At 35.4% G+C, this 21,744-nt stretch overlaps 2 protein-coding genes across 3 annotated transcripts; one reads left to right on the top strand and one right to left on the bottom strand.

The window, feature by feature from the left end:
- The first annotated feature begins 9,269 nt into the window (after positions 1–9,269).
- On the top strand, positions 9,270–13,993 carry SK1 (shikimate kinase 1). Of its 2 annotated transcripts, XM_011101789.3 has the most exons (11): positions 9,279–9,466; positions 9,945–10,194; positions 11,256–11,314; positions 11,487–11,541; positions 11,627–11,699; positions 11,927–12,014; positions 12,263–12,345; positions 12,440–12,569; positions 12,700–12,778; positions 12,945–13,009; positions 13,693–13,993. In XM_011101789.3, exons 2-11 carry the CDS (start codon positions 9,981–9,983, stop codon positions 13,726–13,728), a joined length of 882 nt encoding a protein of 293 aa, XP_011100091.1. In that variant the 5' UTR covers positions 9,279–9,466; positions 9,945–9,980; the 3' UTR covers positions 13,729–13,993. The 2 variants fall into 2 exon arrangements, with proteins under 2 accessions (XP_088740472.1, XP_011100091.1); XM_088884346.1 differs by lacking the exon at positions 12,945–13,009 and having other exon boundaries at positions 9,270–9,466.
- A 598-nt stretch (positions 13,994–14,591) lies between these two features.
- Positions 14,592–17,805, bottom strand: SKIP6 (SKP1 interacting partner 6). Its single transcript, XM_011101791.3, has 2 exons — positions 16,591–17,805; positions 14,592–15,042 (listed from the first exon to the last, which is right to left on the bottom strand). The coding sequence occupies exon 1, from the start codon at positions 17,722–17,724 to the stop codon at positions 16,627–16,629; it is 1,098 nt and encodes a 365-aa protein (XP_011100093.1). The 5' UTR covers positions 17,725–17,805; the 3' UTR covers positions 14,592–15,042; positions 16,591–16,626.
- Between the last annotated feature and the right edge of the window lie 3,939 nt (positions 17,806–21,744).

Here is a 21,744-nt window from a genome sequence, read left to right as displayed (position 1 = left end):
TTTTTTTTTCTATTTGAATAGTAAGAGAGGGTTGAAGTTGGTGAGCAATAATAAGAGATCTTATACCGATTTGAAATGTCGTTTCTTCTTTATCTGTCCCCCTCCTGATAAACCATGGAATAGCTCAAATAAATAGCATCTGACCAAACCTTCTTTAGATCCCTTGGGGCATGTCTCTTAGGATGATACTTTCCTCAGAGAGAGGATTCTCAAGTATGAATATGACTATAGAGTTATCATGATTGAACAAATATTTTCCGTTGTTGGCTTATTCCCAACCTCATTTAGCTTGGATGCCTCGTATCTAGGTATATTTTCTTCTCTGTTTTCCTGGTATTGATTTGAGTTTTACACCCTGTCCACTGCCCTTTAGTTTACTTGTTTCAGCAAATATAGTGATGATTTCTCGTAGCCTTCAAATAGGTATGCGCTACCGTTAACAAACATATTCCTCTCAAGGTGCTTATTCATCTCGCCCGTTGCTGATGCTCTTGTTTCTGTGAGGGTACTTTCTTCTTTAGAAGGTATTTCTCAAAGTTTGAATGATTTTGATGGTGTTATCTTGTTTGATTCTTTTCCTACCTCATCAGACGCTCTTGCTGTTGTTCTTACTCCTATAGAAGTTGCTTCAAAAGGTGAGAAAAGAGGTTCCCCAACTGTTCGCATCTATACCAGTCGCAAAAGAAAGCTGATAGGTGCAGATGACTCCGATAAGGAAGACGAGGATGGTGATGATCTTCCTCTTAGTGCTTTAGCTGCCAAGTGAGTTTCCCCTTTTGAGCCAAAAGTGACTGCTCCTGCTAAGAAGATTAGCAGGACTTCAAAAGGTGGAAACGGGAAGGCAAAGATCGCTCCTCATCTAAAGCCCTAGATAATCGCTGAGTTGGAAGAGAGCTTTGTTTTTGTCCATGTGGAAAAGTATGGGCCTATGAAGAGGCATCTAAAAATGTTGGAAGGTCTACTCAAGGGAATGAGAGAGACTTGGTTGGCTATCAAGGATTCTTTTTCGGAGCCTAAGAATCCTGCTCCTATTCTTCGCCCAAATTGGAATGTATATGAAATTTCTTTTATCTTGAGTTCTGTGATAGGTAGCGTCTCCTTTAACTTATACCATAGGATTCTCCTTTCCATAGATCAAATGAAACTTTCATTGAGTCCTCTTCCTCAGATGGAATCTCATAGAGCCAAGTTGCTCATGGGTGTAAGGATTTCTTCAGTTCATTCTTTTGCTCTATCTTATTCTTTTTATAATGACTTGTTACCTTCAATGTTACTAGGCGAGCCAGGTTCTACATTATATGACTCTCCAAGCTGCATTTTTTTGTGAGCAAACTTCTAAAATGGAGAGAAAGCCAAGGCAGCAAAGGCTCAAGTACGGGAGTTGAAGGAGCAATATGAATTGTTACGTGCCCAAGACCAAAGTTATTGGAAGTTAGTTGCAAAGGATCAGGAGGTACGCGACCAAGAGGAAGGAACTCATGGAGTTGAAGGACATGTTGTATGATAAGTTCCATGGAACTCATTGATGTTGATGCCAGAATTCTCTCTATGGAATTTGATAATGAGGTTGAGTTTTAGCATTGGTGGTACTACACAAAATTTTAATGATTTGTATTATGTTTTTGTCATGGATTTTATTGATCCCTTGGTGCGAGAAAATGGTATGTTCAACGGTGGGGAAGTATTTAAGATGACAATTAATAAAAGCCTCACCCCTCGAGCCCCAGAACTTACAGGAACAAAGTCTTTCATAAAAAAATAAGTTCGAGGAAGAAGTCATCTATGGATCGCCAAGTTCTCCTAAATCCACACCAACACCGGGTGCATTACGTAGAAGAATTGGATTGAGCATGTCCAACTTATTTAAGTTGAAGCACAACAACGTCTAGAAAAAGATGTGAAATAAAAGCGGTTCTTGGGAGACAACCCATGCATTTTTTTTGTTTCTGCTTCTCACTTTCCCTCCTCTTATTTCTAATGAGTGTTGTGGCATTAGATATTGGATTTTTGCAAGTGGAGGTGAACATAAAATAATTTTTCGATTTTCATGCCCACGCCTAACTCAACAATCTAGTCAAAAGGCAGATTCATCACCTTCGGTTAGGCGTGCCTATGCCTAAAATTCAGCCATCTAATCTGTCAACAAGAGAGATCTATCACCGACACGCCTAACTCATCCACCTAATTTCTCGAAATACCACACACTCACACACATTCACATGCTTTCTTTTCTTTTTTGTTATTTTTTTTATTTATTTTATTAAAATAAAAAAATAACTAAAAATACTCACCTCACCCCTTTTCCCTTTTCAGCAGCCAAACACACCCTCTTCTTCCCAATAGTAGCCAAGCCCTGCCATCACTCTCTCAAAGCCACCATCAACCATTGTGGCATCCACTAATGATATGGTATTGACCATGGGTGGCCCGATCTTTACGGCGTAGGCTAGAAATGGATAAAGTGGTTCATGACTTGAGGAATGTAAATAGTCAACCACGTTATATGAACGTGACCTACTACTTAGAACATTCAACCAACCACGAGCACGAGTAAACCAATCCACACAACGACACACTTGGGTCGAGCACGAATTGGAGGCTATGTGAATTTGAATCACCAATCTAATAGACTAGATTGACAAAGCAAAGGTTTCACAAAAGCTAAAACAAGTGTATAACTCTCCAAAGTAAGAGAACACTCAATATTTTTTATAAACTAGATCAATTCTTGAATATTTCCATTGTGTCCCGCATGCATGGCTGGTATGTGCCTTTTATAGGCCTAAAACACTTCCAAATTAACCTTTCATATCCCCAAGTGACTCCTTGGTGGACGTACATTCAATACTTGGTCAAAAATAACTAAAAACTATGCATTCTTGGTCATAACCGAGTAAAACCCATGCATGACCATGTGAATCCGAGAATTGGTGTATAAATGCACTTTGAATGTAGTTGAAAGGTCTCTTTTGACCACATGGCTGCACTTGGACGAGTTGGGCTCCTATTGTGGGCTTCCTTGGGCTTGAATTAATGAAATTAAGCTCACATGTTGGGCCTCCGATTGTGACTTGATCCCATTAGCAAGGACTAAGTTGGATTGGGCTTGAATTACTTCTTGCATTCTCTTCAACCTTTCTCTTGTCATTGGCCCACTTCCAATGGTTAAATCTTGGTCCATTGGATCTTGAATTTCTTTTGCTTGTTGGACGCCCTCGATATTCCTATCAACTAACCTCTTGACCACTAGCCTTGATATATGAATTCATGGGCATTCTCTTTCCTTTCTCCTCTTTTTGTATCGACCTAGAGATGCATGCTAACCACATTGGGGGCAATGAGGATTTAAGTGGATGAGGGATCTTGATTGCTTTGCTTAGAAATTTGATTCTTTATGGATTAATGGTTGGAGTTTGCTCTCTTGAATATTGATTTTTTGTTGATTGGTTGTTGCTTGTCTCTTCTATGTTTGTTGGATGACTATGTGAGAACCCAGTTTTGTGGAATTTATCTTCATGTTCGCTTCATGATCAAAGATTTAGGATGTTTAAGCAATAATTTGGTGATGCGTGATAGAATGTTCACCTATGATTTTAGACAACTTACGGTTAAGAACTTGCTCTTGTAAAATGATGATTTGACTTGAAAATTGTACATGAGAAGTTGGTACCTGCCTTGAGAGGAATTTTGAGCCCATACTCTCATAAACTACTACATTTTTTTCTTCTTTAGAGAGATGATGTTTCATGATTTTGTCTTCCTAGAACTTGCTTTGAATCAGGTCGATGCCACATTACTATGCATGCCACATTACTAGGATAAAAATCCTTTGGCTTAAAAACACCACCCACATGCATTTTTCCTTAGTAAGCCCATTTGAGCTTTATAAGCCTTAATTTCTTATCATGCAACCTCAATTATGAACAGAGCATCAAGAAAAAGAGGATGTATTCTAAGTATGTGTTCTAACATAAGTGTGGGGATGTCTCATCTATTGTGATCATATTTAATGCTAAGAAAGTACGAGAGCTAATATGTCATATCATTACCTTATTCGATGCCTGATTGCAAGAAAGACGAAGAAAGAGAGAAAAGCATGGCAAAAAAAAAAAAAGGCTTGCGAAAAAAAAAGAAAAGAAAAGAAAAGAAAAATGGCAAAGAAAAAGAAAAACAATCAAGGAAAGCAAGACAGAGTTCAAGCCATAAAAAGTGGGGCACGGAATTAGAGCAGTAGATGAATCAATTTTGAGAGGCTTGAATTGTTACATCTATTACTTGGTGCTCTTTTTTAGTTTACTTGGATTTTTACCTCATTTATCCTGAAAATTCCTACCCCTAAACCAAAACCCCATTACAACTATAATAAAAGACCTTTTGACTCAAGTATGTGCACATCTATAACCTATGGTGAAGCATAGAAAGCATTTGAACAAAATACTTGGCCAAAAACACTTGAGAGAGTTGAAGATATGAGAGAATATTCCACTAATTCTCCATGCTTGATTTTTTTGATGAAAATGATCTTGTGAAAAACATGTCCGAAGCTTGTTAAGTTGTCTTTCATCATATGGTATATAATTCTTTTGAGCCTAAAATACTCCTAATCAAGTGCTATATTGTAGAATTAGCTTACAAGAAATTGGTAGAACGAAAGAGGAAAAGAGAGGCCACAATCAATATCTTGACAGATTAAAATGACCGGTTAGGTGTGCCCATGCCTAAATGTGCAGGAAAGCAAGAGAAAAAGGAAGGTTGTTGTTGATTGAAAGCTCTCCTTACTGAAGGAAACTCTTTAAGATAATAGTTTCAATTTCATAGGTCTTTTATTTTTATTAGGAATCTATCTTTTTAAGTTCTAATAGGAATAGGTAACTAGTTAGTATAAAGAAGTGATTCACCATATGGACATATTTGATCTTGGATCTTTGGATCTTTTATTTCTCTGCGTTTTTTCATTTTATAATATTTTCTCTTCTTCTTTTATGTGTTCTTCCATGAGCATGCTAGGCTAGATCTTTTATTTCTAGTTAAAGATATAGTGAATGCTTGATTCCAATATGTTGTGAGATGTAATTCGTACTTTCTACTTTCATTCATATGGGTGTTTGTATTATTCTTTGTGTTTTTTTCTCACAAATAATTTGATTTATGAATACTAGGTATCGATATTCATTGTTAAGAATATTTTCCTAACCAATTGAACTTGCAAATCCATAATTTTTTGTTTAGTTCAATAACTAGTGGTAAGACATCATAGTTTATCATGTCGTAGTGGTTGATTGTGTTGTGGGAATGTACAATCTAACTTAAATAAATCCTCGTAGAAATCTATTAGTTAGAATTATGCCTTTCTAGTTCTTAATGTTGTTGGTAAATTAAATTTTGAATACGTTCCAAAGGTTATTTACTGATTAGAGAATTAGTCAACGGACGTTCCTCGACTAATGACAAAGTAATAAAATCATGGCCAATTTATTTATTATGAATGATTATCATATTTGCATCTATGATCAACAGTTGAATCAAGCATAATCATGTCTTTGACTAGAAATCTTTCTTCTCATATTTATTCCCCTTGTATTTTGTTTTCTAGATTTAGATTTTAAACAAAAACCCCTTTCTTTTACTTTTATTTTTATGTGAAGGAATTAATTTAAAATCAATCTCTGTAAATTCGACCCTACTCACTAGTTTCACAAGTTTTAGTAGGATAACATTTTTGTGGATTCCACACTCATCAAATTCTTACACTAATCTCTTCCACTCTTTTGCAGCAATTCGGAGAAAAAGATACCCACCTCAACTCCACACACCTACCGCGCACTCGAGGGTAAATTGACAAAAAACACACTCAGGGAAGTTTCTCTTATTTTTTCTCCTTAGATTTTTGTGCTTGGTGATGAATTATCTCTCATTTTCACATTGAGGACAATGTTTGTTTTAAATGGAGGGATAAATCTTGCTATGTTGATTGGTGTTTGATTGCATTGACTAAGAGGTCGGGTGTGCTAATGGATTGATGAAAAATTTTGAATTTTTCTGAATTTTTCACTTCATGATTGACGATATGGGGTGTCAAAGCAATAAATTTGCTGATATGTGATGAGAATATGTGTTCATGCTTAGAACAATTTATGGTTGAAAATTTATTTTTATAAAGATGATTTGATTCGAAAGCATTACATGTGAATTTAGTGGACATAACTTACCTTGATAGGAATTTTGAGCCAATACACTCATAAAATACTACATTTTGTTTCTTCTCTCGAGAGAAAATGCTTCATAATTTTGTCTTCCTAGAACTTGCTTTGAAGGCCACAATACTATGCATGCACTTGAAAGTAATAAAATCACTAGGATAGAAACCTCACTTAAAAAGACCACCCACATGCATTTTTCCTTAATAAGTCCATTTGAGCCATATAAACCTTAATTTCTTGTCATGCAACCTCAATTATGAACAAGCTCTACCATCTTTTTATTACTCCCTGTTTGACCTTGCCCAGATCTAGTAGAGCATCAAAGAAACAAGGATGTAAGTATGGGGTTTCACATAAAGTGTGGGGATATCTCGTCTATTGTGATCATATTTTGTGCTAAGAAGTTTGTGAGCTAATTTATCATATGGTGATCTTGTTCTATGCCTTACTGCAAGATAGACAAAGAAAGAGGGAAAAACATGGCAAAAATGAAAAAAGAAAAAAGAATGCTCTGGAAAAAAGAAGAAAAAGATAAATGCCAAAAAAAAGAGAAAAAAAATCAAGAAACACCAGAAAATGAAGAAAAAGAACACTTCTCTCTCTAAAGCAAGGCATAGTTCAAGTTATTAAAAAGGGGACATAAAATTATAACATTAAATGAATTAATTTTGAGAGTCTGAAATTCTTATATCTATTGCTTGGTAATCTATTCTACGTCACTTGGTTTTTACCTCATTTACCTAAAAATTCCTACTCCTAAACCAAAGCCCCATTACAATAAAAATCAGAGCCTCTTGATTCAAGTGTGTGAATATCTATAAGTGTTGGAGATATGGTGTATAATCAAGTCTATGGTAAAGTATTTTCAGAGTAAGCATTTAAGGCGAAACACCTAACCATAAACACTAGGGATTGGAAAGCATTGAGAGAATAGTCCACTAATTTCTTGTGTTGGTTTTTGATAAAAATCATTGTGTGAAAAACTTATTTGAAACATGTTAAGTTGTTGTTATAATGAGATGCATATTCTTTGAAAATTCTACTAGATCTTTGCTTGGGCACCTTTGTTTTGATATCATGAAGTCGAAAAGAAACCCTTGAGCTGTTTGATCTTAATTTTGCTCAAGGACGAGCAAAGGGTAAAGTGTCGGGGTATTTGATAGGAGTGCATTTTTATTTTTTATGTTTTGTAAAATATAAGTAGAAAGGAAAAGAGAATAAAAGCGTGGGTGTGTGTGAGTGTGTGTTTTGCTGACAGATTAGATCTAGGAGTTAGGCGTGGGCACGCCCAACTAAATGTTCTTTTGACATAATAAATTGCTGAATTAGGCGTGGACACACCTAACTAAAGGTGATAAATCTGTCAAAAATAAATTAGAATGCTGATTTAGGCGTGCACCCTAACTATAATATTATTTTATGCTTATCTCAATCTGCAAAAATCCAATATTAGTGATACCACAACACTAATGAGAAATAGATGAGAAGAAAATTTAGAAAGAAAAGCGAAAAAATGTATGGTTGCCTCCCAAGAAGCGTCTTTAGTTAGATATTGTTGTGCCTAGATTCAAATAAGTTGGACACTCTAAATCTAATTCTTCTATGTAATGCACCCAATGCTGGTGTGAGTTTAAGAGAACTTGGCGGTCCATGGATGACTTCTTTCTCAAACTTTTTTTGTCATGAAAGACTTTGTTCTTATGAGTTCTTGGCATCGAGGTCATCTTAAAGCTCCCCCATCATCGAACATAGCATTTTCTCGCACCAAAGGATTATTAAAATCCATGAGAAAGACAAAATGCATATCATTAAAATTTTGTGTGGTACCACCAATGCTAAAACTCATAACCTCATTATCAAATTTCATAGAGTAAATTCCAGCATCAACATCAATTTTAATTTTAGACGTTTTAAGGAATGGTCTTCCTAGCAAGATGGATGTGGAAGTAAGAGAATTATCCTTCATCATATCAAGTACATAAAAATCCAAAATCAATTTATTAATTTGCATAAGTGTATCATCAAGAACTCCTCCAGGATAAACCACGAAGGGATCGACAAGTTGAATCATAACACTTGTGTCTTTCAATGGGCCAACATCCAAGATTCATAGATAGTAAGAGGCATAACATTAATCGAAGCACCAAAATCACACAAGTTTTTTTCTATTCCAATCTTTCTAAGTTTACGAGGGATAGAAAACGTACCCGGATCTTTGTATTTAGGAGGTAGTTTTCTTTGAAAATGGCGAATACATTTTCTTCCACACTTACCTTTTCATTACCTCTCAATTTGGATTTGTTGGTGCACAACTCCTTGAGAAACTTTGTATAGTGATGTATTTATTTAATTGCATCGAACAAGAGGATATTTACCTCAACTTTGCTTAAAGTTTCAAGGATCTCCATCTCCTCTTCCTCCTTCTTGGACTTGGCAAACCTTTCCGGGAAGGGTGGTTTGGTCTCTAGAACCTTAGGAGTGTTCTTGCAGATTTGGTTGGGTTTTTTGGCTTATTTTGGAGGATTTCGAGTTCCTTCTCTGTTTGTCCTGCTGTGCGCGGCCATGCTCAACAGAATTTTCGTTCTCTGTTTTGCCCTCCTGCGTGTGCCCACGCTTAATGATATTTTCCATTTCCAACTCTTTTTCTCTGCACAAAGCAATGAGACTAATATTTTATTAAGAATTAACAACAGATTGAGAGGGTGACTTACCATGAGATTCAACCGACTGACAAATGACGCCAATTGACTCATTTGAGATTCTAAATTTTAAATGCTTTTTTGAGTCACTTGTTGAAATTTATCAGTTTCTTGTTAGAATTTTTGAATGTTAATGACGAGTGTTTTCACAATACCCACCAAATGGGCCAAAAATAGTATCCAAGTTAATATGATATCATTCTAATCCAATTCAATCCAATTTGAGCTTGTAAACATGGCTTCAGAGGTATAAATACGGGGAGGTAGTATTTTTAAAAGTACTGGGAGAATTAAAGAATATTAATATTACTTGGGGTCTTTTTTAAATTTACATATTTCACCAGGGGTCAATTGCGTTAGATTAAAAGACCATAGACCACGTATAATCGTCGGTTTCCGTCATTTCCAACAACCTTAACCCCATTCAACTTTCTCATTGCATCACCAACCAAACGCACACGGGAGTTTTTTTTCAGGCTTGTATAAATACTACTCCATTTTGAAGTTGAGAGGTCTCAAAGGTCCACCTAACCCAATTCCCACTTCAACAACCACCGTCTTTGAACGGTAAGCAAGAAGATTGTTCGTGCTTAATTCTCAGTTTGATTCTCTTGTTTTTCACTCATAATTATGCTTAAAAATTGGAAAATATTGACCCTGGTTTAAGCGAGTTGGTGTATTGAAGTTATTGTATTTGTTTGGCATGTGTGCTCTTCTTTCCCCCCCTCTATATCTGGGTTTGTTCTGTTGATCTGTTTTCTTTATTTTTTTTGGTTTTTCGGAAGCATTAGATATGTTAGGTGTGAATTCTTGGCGTTTTCATGAGTAAGAGTAGAATAGGATATAAAAGCTGCGGTCTTTTAGCATTTTCCCATTTTCTCCTGGGTTTGGTGGACGGGAGGGTTGGTGGGGTGGGGGGAAAGATAGATTTTCTGCTCAAATTTGTTTTCCTTGCAGAATATGTTGCCTGAGACTTTTTTGTCAGTGACTTAATTTTTGTTACCATTGATTTATCTTTTTAATGATTACTTGCTTGGAAATGTAGTCTGAGTCTATTGGAAGAGAGGGGGGGTGATATAACATGGAGGCAAAAGTTTCCCGAGGCGTGCAATTGCCCAATTGGATAAACCCAGAGAAGATTGCAAGAAAACCGAACAGTTCTTTGCAGTTTTTTCAGAAATATGGGGAACAACGGTTGTACCGAGTACCTGCTTCTTGTAATCTGCTAACTAAAAGAGGAAGATTCCATGGGCCTGCAGTTTTAAAGATCTCGTGTTCTTCTGAAAGCAGTCCAGGTAGTAAGTAGAGGCAATTATGTTTAATGCTGTGAATGGATTACTCTCTTTATGTTGGTTCTGAGCTTTGTTTTTCCTTCTCTCCCTTTCTAATCATATGTAAAGCTTATCTAGTTTAATATTCAGAGCTGATCAAGGTGGATGCTTGTTAGTAGTTTCATTATCTGACTTGAGCTATTTTCCATCAGAAGATTGTTAATTGATCCGTTTGAACTGCTAAATTATTTGATCATTGCCGTAGTTATGACGTTATGTGAACCGCGGTTGGGTGTTTCAGATGGATATTGGAGCAATACCACCGTAAAGTGTTAACCTCTTTACAACCCTCTTGATACAAAAGTAAATGTCCAAAAGCCCAATATAATGCTTGTTCTGCATCACCCGTTAGATCGTCACATGAAAGAAATCAATATTTTTGTGCGCACAATGTTCTGGGAATTTATTTGCACTATTCATTGGGAGTGTTAACTCATTTTTGGACTGGGGAAACAAACGTATCTTCCATTTTTATTGTCTGTTTTGTTGTTCCATTGCTATAATGGACTCCTTCTGTCCATGTTTTCAGTTCATTTATATGCACTGCAGAAGTTAACAAGTGAAGTTAATTTGGTGGCCCACTTTTCTCTTATGTTGGACATGTGAACAATATGGTACAACGTATTGTCCACACACAGCTGTGACCTCAAATTATCTCGTGGAACTGTGAACAACACTTGTGCAGTCATTTATGCAATTTTTCACAGTTCAACATTTTCATTTATCATTGATTCAGCTTATTCAAGTTGTATGAGAACATCTATCTATGACATTGCGTCTCTCCGTCTGTCTCTCTGTGTGTGTGTGTGTCTGTCGGTATAGGGGCTTGCTGGAGGATGTTGGGGTTTAGCGGCTGGTGGGAGGATGTTGGGGATGGCGCAAGGGGGAAGAGAGGCTTGTACTCTATTTATTTAGGATTTTGTTTTTCGGCATGGTCAACCAATCAAAGGAAAGAACTTAGTGAATAAACTTGCCGGTTACCCGTTGGCACTAAGACCCTTCTGTTTTCTCTTTTTTTTTTTCAGCTTTCGTACTGGAGTCTGGAAGTTATGCAGCATCTTCTGATGAATCAAAGATCATAAAAGTAAGTTCTTGACATTCTCTTCATTTAACTAATGTTCCTAATGTGAAATCTTTCTAGCAGGAGGTTGCCTTGCCTTGTCTATCTCTAAAATGGTGTATTGGGATATGTGGGATGTTCCCAAGTATTTGAACCATTGAAGTCAGCTTTTCACTCCTTGTGGATGCTATTGCAGAATAAATCAGAGGAGATTGAACCATATCTAAACGGACGGTGTATATATCTAGTTGGTGGGTACCAATGTCAGTTTTCTTGAATCATTCTATCAGTTGTTTATGGTCATCTGCATTTTAACTCCGTTTCTGTATGTTAAAGGAATGATGGGATCTGGAAAAACAACAGTGGGCAAAGTTTTGTCGGAAACCCTGGAATATTCATTTTGTGACTGGTTAGCCCCAAATATCACTTGTGTTTCTTGCAGGGAAAAATGAATTATTTTGGAAAGACTAAATGAGGTTATAAGATTAACTATTGGTGACTGGTTTTAACCCGTACCAAGACTTGTTAATAATTTGTTTTTGTTACTTTAGCTCCACATTTTGCAAATTGCACACAACACCCATGTTTTACCTCATTCTAACAAATTATAGATCATGTTACTTGTGAATGTTTCAGTGACACGCTGATAGAGGAGGCTGTTGGTGGAAGTACTGTGGCTGAAATATTTAAGTTATATGGCGAGAACTTCTTCAGAGATAATGAGGTTAGTGAGAACTGATCAGTTCTTTTTTTGTTGGACTTGTCATTTCCAGGACCTAACACGAAAAGACTGGAGATTTCTCTTTTAGTGACAACTTGATGATGTATCTAATTTCCTTTGAATGTTTCCTGTCTTGCTTTGCATGGATTGTGAGAATGTTTTAGCGAGAAAAGGAAAAATGCCTTCTTGAGTTATGCTGCCAAAATGTAACCCAAAAATATTTACACCCATCTCTTCTTTTGACTCTTTAGACTGAGGTATTACACAAGTTGTCTCTGATGCACCGATTAGTTGTCTCCACGGGTGGGGGCGCTGTGGTTCGGTCAATCAATTGGTAATAATACATAAAGTTCTTTCAGTTTTCAGCATGGCCAACTTCTCCATCTGTTATATTGTTGTTTAACTAGTTATTGCTTTCGATGAACTAGGAGATACATGCAAAAGGGTATCAGTGTTTGGCTAGACGTACCTTTGGAAGCCTTAGCACGGAGAATTACAGCAGTCGGAACTAATTCCCGGCCCCTATTGCATCATGAATCCGGAGATCCTTATTCAAAGGTAGCTTCACTAAATTTGTCAATGTTACGAGAAATCTTCAGGAAAGCACGAGCTGTACAATCCAAACTCCAAGTTAAGAAAGCTCAATTTTTATGTGCTTGTTTTTGCTATCTGTCTTGGGTTTTTGTAGACCATGAAGCGACTAACTTACCTTTTCGAAGAGAGGGGTGAAGCATATAAGAATGCTGATGTCAGAGTTTCTCTTGAAGGTATGGTTTCAATTTCACGTACCTTTTCTATGCTTTCTTCTTCCGTGTTTGATATTTTTCCCTTCCCCGCCCCACCCCCCTCAATTCTGCTTAAGCATAAAAATGTGCTATAAAAATGTACATTTTTGGAATCATATTCAACGATAAATGTATTCCCTTATAACAGATATTGCGGCCAAACTTGGATTGGAAGATGTATGTAATCTCACACCAACTGTAATTGCACTTGAGGTCCGTCTGCTATTCTTTATCTAGTCTTCATGAACAATTTGGTTCTTTAGATTTAACTTACATTTACCCAAAGACCCATGAGATTTGGTCATATTGAAAAAACCCCTCAAATTTTTAAAACTACACCGAAGCTTGCTGCTATCATACTGTACATTAATAGATTTTCTTAGGCACTGTCTACTTTGTGTATAGGAATAAATGGGTGACATGGTAAATCTGAATTAAATGTATGATAAAGAAAATCCGGGATTAATTATAGATCGTTTACATTGGTATATTATTTCGGTTTAATAAAACTGATCCTATTGGAGTGGGGGTGTAGAAAATAGGGTGAGGACAAAACGGACTTTTTAAGTCCTTATCCAGACTTTGGTTTTGGGTTGAGTTATTCAAGTTCCACGGTATTTAGTAGCCGGCTTCACCTCTAAGCCCGGGCCACCATTCCGCCATGTGAATGGCCTACTAGCATATGTATAATTAATCTTATTCAGCCTTAATAACTCCAAGTAAACGGGGATTTAGCGATTCGGTGTGGGTGTGGGGAGGGTAGGAGCTGGAGAGGTGTCAATATCATTATTCTTAGACTTAGAGGGTGTTTCGTTAAATTTATTTGAAACATTTTATAAGTTCTCAAACACGTATTTGTTCGATGAGTATGGCTAATTTAACGAACACATGTGCAGGTGCTTCTACAAATTGAGAATTTCTTGAAGAGATAAGGAATGAACATTATTCAATTCTTTCAATTCCATCAAATTCCATAAGTTGAGTGCTGCATTTCGATTTTCCAGCTGCGAGACGAATAATGTGAAAGATGTGGGGGTTGTCAATTAAGTGTAATAATCTACTGTAAATGTTGTATCATTGTATGACAGATGCTTTGAGTTCATCTGGATCTTGGGGCTTCTCTTTTGTAATTTTATGTAACCGAACATTGTATCTGCTATTTTTGTTTATTCAACTTGTAGTCCCATTGTTGCTCTAGCTTTGATGTTGTTCCATCTATATACCAATCAGAATTTTTTAATACATCCTGCAATTTCCAGCAAATTACAATGACCATTTATATGGTAAGCATATATGTGATAGAAGATATAACACATGACGGGATGTGAATTCACAACGTCATGCTTATAGATATTACTGAGATCTCATTCCAGATTTCATCAGCTATCATACAACTGCACTTGTTTATAGAAGTTACCGACAAATACGAAGAAAATCGATCCAGTGATAAAACAAGAGTTTACTGCAAAAACTGCACAAGTACTTATCCTGTCCTAATGTTGGTCTGCGAGAAACCATATAATAAGATCACATTCTGCAGCATAGTTGTAGTTGATTTATTCATTTCCTACTTCAGTTGCAAATGGCAATCAGTCCAACATAATCAGATTCAGATCCAAAATTGTACAGACCTGATTCTGTAGCGTAGCCAACCTGGGGTAATCCTGGTTTCTCTGTCGGCAGTAACCACAAACAATTGAAGTTGTAAGCTTTAGCACCTCAACAAAGTGCAGAAGTAATTGACTCGAACTGAACTCTAGTGAAAAATGCAAAGAGACTGATGGGTCGGTAAGACTATCTCAACCAAGGTGTCTTATTGAATTCCATTTTTATGCACAAGCACAAGGATACAATTGAAGGTTCATTGTGAATATTCTTGGTAGAATACTCATCACCACAAGCAGGAAACAGAAATATAGAAGCCAGTGGATCAGGACCAACTAAAAAGATAAATCAACAGTTGTCAAGCCTAGCTGTTTACTCATCTACAAGAATCTTAATACTGCAATTACAACATTCTATAATTATTCATTCAAATGGAGCAATCTGACTGCATAGTATAAGCATCTTTCAATAATGCAAGCCCATTTTTATGATGGCATTCAGTTGAATGATGCATGTAGAGGAAGAGAGAGTGAATGGTATATGGTGTATTGCTGGATTGTCATTCCTAACCCGGTTCTGCAGCTTGGACTTCAGCAACCTTACAACTCCAGGAGTGTTCTTGTAAGGCATATGATTGTATTCTGAAAACAAAAACTTTATATGCATCAAAATACGCAAACAATGCATAAATAGAGAAGTAACTTTAGCATGATTGTCTATATGAACAAAACCCAACAACTCTAAACTATTCAAGTCTGTGATGCATTCTAATGCAGAGAGCAAGATGGTTAATAATTTTAGGAAAAGCATCTTCCAGCTCCACCCCATCTCTTAACATTTATCAACAAATTCCAAAGAATGGAGAAATAGTTCAACTTATTCATAACCTTTGTCCGCTTGAACAGAGAAACAATACCATCCTTTTCCCAATAGTATGACAATCTGCAACTTCTCTCGGGATATCAATCACCTAATAGAAGTTCAATTGATATGTTGCTATCCAGCTTTCATCTTTGTACATATAAAATATGACACCCTACCTCCAGAATTGAGATATAATAAAAAATTAATAAAATCCTATTATACAACTAAGACAATCAATGAAGTAAAATTTCTGAGTTACAATTCATGCACTAAAACTTAAAGCAAAATAACAAATGGCGGCAAACCCCAGGTAAAACTCTTTGAGCCATAATAATTGGTAGAAAGTAAGCAAGGTTAACCCAAAAGTATTTTCTCAATTAGTTATGTTTTTATTTATTAGGTTCTTCCTTCTTATGGTTGAACATAGGGTTTCCAGAAGACTCTGCAATGAAGAGGTTTCCGATCCCTTTGGTTTAAAAAGGAAAGCAAAGCTCCTGAGGGAATAGATACTGTGTAAAGCGCCCTGCACAAACTATCGCCTATGTGTTCAGGCCAGGTTTGGTCCATGCGTCGGCCGGGTCGGGCATGAAGAACTACGAGCAGCTGACATGTGTATATATAATATACACATGAACTTAGCATAGAGTGAGTCAGATCCACTATGAATGCAGTTGTTTTGTTCAACTTTTAAGCAAGAAACACAGAAGATTTACAAAAAGAAGCAAGAAATGAAATTTAGATGTTTTGGTTTGCCAAAACATGTTAAGATTTTTACTTGCAGGGAAGGAAATGCTGGACGGCTAATTTTCTAATTAAGAACAAAAAGTCTGTAGAATAATTCAACCATCATTGAAGTTCAACTAACAAAGAAATGAATGATTAGTAACCTAACTTTGAGCTTAAAAACATTTTTTTCTTCTTTCTTGAAGACAAAACATCTTATTTAGTTAGCACACACAGAATGATTAACTTCATACGGAAGGACTGATCCATAATGAAACTAAGCCTATAAGCAACCTCAATGGAGTTCCCACGAAGTGAGATACAAATTTAACGAGTTCATGTCCAACACCATTTTCAGTCTAAAAATTTAAGCAAGTTATATACTCATCTTGCGTCCGTCCGTATAGAGACTTGATCAAGCTGAAAGAATCAGCAAACTAACAAAAAATATGACACTAACTTAAACTAGTCTTCAAAATCATGCCACACTGAATATTCTGGATTCCACAACATGGAATCATTATTAAATGCAAATAAAAAATATAGAAATGAAAAATTAAATGCAAAAACAGCGCAAGAATGCCAAAACTCAAAGTTAATACCTCCTGGTATCTGTCCCTCAGAACTGCACCAACACATCAAAATTCAACTGCCAAACAATGTGAAATTGATGCCCCTTTAGGAACCACCAAAATTACATCCAACCTCAAAATGGTCCCGCTCAACCCTCCATCCACATCCCTTTTGACCTCAATCTCGGCACACATAATGTCCACCTCCTTCCCATTTCCTTTCCCTTCCCACACCACACACAACTTCCCATCCAAATTCACCATTGTCGAGCTACACAAAAACTTCGGCAACCCTTTATCCACCCCTCTCAACTCCTTCCACACATCCTCCCCCACATCATAACCCCGAATCTTCCCCAAGTAATCATAACAATACAACACTTTGTCCACCACCGCAGCCCGACCCCTCCACCCCAAATCCAACCTCTTAGGCACACTCCCCCACTGCCCACATCCAACATCGTAAACCACCCCACCCCTATCTGCCATTGCATAAAACTTACTCCCAATCATCGCGCTCGCATGCATCCATTTGTCCCTCAGCTCAATTGCACTCGGAATCGCAGCCCACACCCCAGTCTTCGGGTCCAAAACCTCAGCCCAGTTAATCGAACGGGTCCAATTATCCACATTACATCCACCAATTACATATATCTTGCCATCACATTCCCCTGCTGCAGAAAATTCCCTAGCTACCCTCATTTTAGGCCCCATTTCCCACTTATTAAACCTACAATCAAATACCCACACATTATTTGACGGAATATCATTATTCGAGCCACCGATGACGTAGATTTTCGGGCCAAGGGCCAAGATTGAAGACCCGACTGGGTGCTGGGGGATAGAGGGGAGGACAATTAGGGGACGTTTAGAGTTTTGTGGATTTTGTTCGGCGTACCAGTGGAAAGAAGAGTCGATTCGGAGACTAAGGTAGAGAGAGGATTGGGCTGTGCGGAGGAGGGATCGAGTGTGGAAGAACTCGGGGGAATTTACAGTGTAGCGCCACGTCTTTGAAACAAGAGACAGGAAGGGGTGGTGGAAGCGGGGTACTCTAGCAAGAATTTGAAGTGAAATGTCGTCTGGGAGGTTCGGGATCAGTGGGAGTGGACACGGCGGCGCTGAGTTTGCGGAGACGGTGGCGCTAGGGGTGGTTTGGTCCGCCATGGAAAGTAGGTATGTGTGTGCGCGCGTGTTGAAAATTGAGGTGTGACTGTGAGGCACTGGGATAACATTCGGCCTTCTGTTTCTTTTTCCTTTTTATATATTAATCAAGTAAATAAAACAAAATCAAGTAATTTGTTTTGATTGTGCTGATGAGTCTTTTCTTTCGTTAAACTTATTTACGTGGCTGTTTGACGGTGATTCGATGCACACTTTGATTTGATTGGCTAAACCGAGCTTGGGCTACTGACGTTTTATGGACTGCTCCCATATGAAGAGGCAAATACTATGTTTCTACGGCCTATCGCGCTCTTTTGGCCTCGTGTGTGTATCATATCTGGCGTGAGCGCAATATTAGGCGATTTGATGGAGTACAAAGAGATACACGCACTGTGGGTGCGCTGATGGTTCGAGACGTACAGTAGAGGATTCTTAGTGTAGAATTACCTACTGCTATTAGCACTTGTGCATTTTACCGCTTATGGCGGATTTTTTGGCCTGTCGAGGGGACCGCTTAAATTAAACAAGTTGTATTATACTATTATACATTTTTTACTTAATGAAAATTACTTTTACCCGAAGAAAAATAAAATTTGTAATGCTTTATTGCAATTTTGATCCTTTAGTTATTGGTGTTTGGCATTTTGATCCTTTAACAACTAAAACTTGCAATTTTATCCACTATTTTTGTAAATTTAGCGATTTGACAACATTTCTTTCGAAAAGTTTAAAAATTGATTCAAAACCATCTGTGAAGTCACGTGTGTTCTTAAATTTAAATCGTCAACTGACTTGCATCATTGCATGTGCTAATTTCGATATATTTAGAACTTTTCAGTAAATATATCTCAAATTGCAAAATCTAAAAAATAATGAATCAAACTACAAGTTCTATTTTCTTAAAGGGCCAAAACACCGATATCCATATACTCACATGACTAAAATTATAATAAGTTCAATTTGTCTTCCCCTTCGTAAAAAAACCCTTTAAAAGGAAAAAAGAATTAAATATATATTAGTAAAATATATGCTTAATATGATTATTTATATATATAGTTCTATAATTTTGCTTTTCTTAAAAAAGCATATATGTATTGATATTATACTTTTAATTATTATATTAAATAATAATATATTAAAAACATAGTAGCTTGATGTACCCTACCTGCTAGAAAAAAATTAGCTATCATCCTCTAGCAATTTTGGATTAAATTATCTCAAAACTCTTGTATTCCTTTTCGTTAAGTATAATATTTTTTCAAATATAATTTTATAATATTTCTCAAGTATAATTGTATTAATATTACAATCTATTTTTCATCAGTTTTTCACTATTATAGAAACTAATTAAACACCTATCCATATAATTAAATATCTGATTAATTAATTCGAACAAATTGAACAAATCAACTATAGAAATGATTAAATTTAATAAATTAAGTAATTTAATTTATTAATCATAGCATTCCTAATTCAATTGAGACATTTAATCAATCACTAGTTTATAATTACTGAAACTTATAAAATTTTTTATTAAATATTTAATAATACACTAACTAAATAATATAATTATATGAATTAATTAATAATTTTAAATATTAATTACTTACGTATTTCGATGGAGTCGAACAGTTGACGTAAAGAAGAAACGCCTTTGTATTGTGTTCTAAATTGCATTAAGGATAAAGTTTTTATTATTATTGTTATTGTTATTATATATGTTAAAAGTGGTGAAACATTCCTTTTGAGGCATATGTGCCCAACTAAAGTGCTTCCTCATTTATTATTTCTTTTTAATAAAGTCTTATATTATTTATTGATTTTTATAACTTTTCACAAAATTATAATTTAGCCCCCAAGTTTTTAGTTACCCTAAAAATTTTATGAAGCTTCATCTTAGTCCCTAAAATTTTACTATTTAGTTATCAATTAATTCAAATTTTTTAATACTTACAAATTAGACCCACAATTATGTATTAAAATCTTGGGATGTTACATTAAAGCAGTTGGGCTTCATGATTTGGATTGTGTAGGTTTAGATTTCACATGGTGTAACAACCAAATAGCCCCGGGCACAATTCGAGTCGGCCTTGATTGGCCTTGTGGCAATCACTTTTGGTCTTAGCTTTTCTTGGACACCTATGTTTCTCATTTGGATTCAACGTACTTCGACCACACTCCAATTTTCATTTCCACAACTAGTACTCCGATATAGAGTGGTCAACAGTCCCAACCTTAGAGATTCAAAGCTCGCTGGCTCCAAGAATCTGATTGTGAACAGGTGGCACAGGAGGGGTAGTCAAGGCCTATGGTTGGCCATAGCCAAAGGAGCCGTTGAGGAAGTTGTCAACTTGTCGGGATAACCTGAAATCATAGAGCCAGTCCCTAGCACACCTAGATAAGAAGCATGTTCAATGGGTTGAGGTAGGACTGTCAATGAGTCGAGCTCGACCATTTTTGTCGAGCTCGATTCTGTAATTTTGAGCTCGAGCTCAATCTAATTTTTTAAATTTTTATTTATTTTTTGTTATTATTATTATTATTATTATTATTATTATTATTATTATATTAAATTATGGGAATCATCAATTTTTTACATAAATTTATAAGTAATAAAATAGATTGTATAATGCAAACTATATTATTATTATTATTATTAGATTAAATAATGGGAATCACCAATTTTTTACATAAATTTATAAGTAATAAAATAAATTGTATAATGTATACTATATTATAAATATACCAAAATATAGTATGAAATTCTAATTTATTGTTATAAATATAAACTACTGATAGTTTAGTAGTAATATAATTAGTAAAATGTACAAAAAAAAAAAATCATTCTGAACAGTTTAAAGTTATAGAAAAGTATCAATTATCTGAAATAATGCAATTGAAATACATAAAAATATTTTATAGTTGAGATTAATATATGTTCACAATCTGCAGTAAATTTATATATTTATAAATGTTAGTATTAAATTGATGTAACTATCATGTTACATTGTTGAACATTATGGGTTGATCGAACTATCAAAATTCAGATCAGACCATTAGATATGATCATACTTACAGAAAAATATACTTGGTAAAGTTTTAGACTTATTGGATATACGGATGTCAAGATATCGTATTCGGAACATAAGAATAATCATTCAAGTTGGTGTCTCGTAGAATCAGATCATGTGATTTCAAATCAAACCGCCCAATATGATCTAATGGACACGGTCATATATATATATATTTAAATTTGGTGTGAATCGGGTGCCCAAATTTTAAGATCTCATAATTATTGATTAAATTTTTTGATCTCATTATATATATAATAAATAATAATTAAAATTGTTGATCATCACTATTATTATCATCATCATTATTTTTAGATTAATTAATAAAAATTACTAAATTTTGACATAAATTTATAAATAATAAAATAGATTGCATAATGCATAGTATGTATTTTGATATAAATATAAAACACAAAAATAGATAAAAAAAATCATAAGTGAATTACTTGTCAATTTAAAAAAAGTATAACGTAATACAAATATATATTAAAATATAACATAAAGTTTATATATGTCATATTAAATAATAATTTTAGTTAAAAAAATATTTTGATATACTAAGTTGTTGATTACATTATTTTTGTATAAAAATTAAATGTATAAATAAAAGTACCATAATTTATTATTATTCAAAATAAAATATATGATATTGATTAATAATTATAATATATGGTCAATTTTGATTATAAAATTGATCGAATATTAAATATATAAAAAATTTCAAAAATAAAAAAATATATAAAAAAAAGGCCAGCTCGTGAGCCAGACACAACTGAGCTCGAGCTTGAACTCAAAATTGAGCCGGATCGCGAAGCTCGCGAGCCGGCTTGACTCATCTACCACCCCTAGCTTGAGGCACGTTTACGGATGCTTTGAGGTGGAACTATCTTGGTCGAATCTCATTGACAAGAAACTCAGTTATGGGAACTGGATTCTAACCTTTTAGGGTAGG

The sequence above is a fragment of the Sesamum indicum genome, linkage group LG9 (assembly GCF_026168435.1).
Source record: "Sesamum indicum cultivar Baizhima isolate 11 linkage group LG9, ASM2616843v1, whole genome shotgun sequence".
Taxonomy (NCBI): Eukaryota; Viridiplantae; Streptophyta; class Magnoliopsida; order Lamiales; family Pedaliaceae; genus Sesamum; species Sesamum indicum.
This window is presented reverse-complemented; position numbering and strand designations above follow the sequence as displayed.

Coding starts and splice junctions, on each gene's coding strand:
- SK1 (XM_011101789.3), top strand. CDS start 9,981: ATGGAGGCAAAAGTTTCCCGAGGCGTGCAATTGCCCAATTGGATAAAC. Junction 11,700..11,926: donor GAATATTCATTTTGTGACTG/GTTAGCCCCAAA, acceptor TGAATGTTTCAG/TGACACGCTGATAGAGGAGG. Junction 12,346..12,439: donor GTGGTTCGGTCAATCAATTG/GTAATAATACAT, acceptor TCGATGAACTAG/GAGATACATGCAAAAGGGTA.
- SKIP6 (XM_011101791.3), bottom strand. CDS start 17,724: ATGGCGGACCAAACCACCCCTAGCGCCACCGTCTCCGCAAACTCAGCG.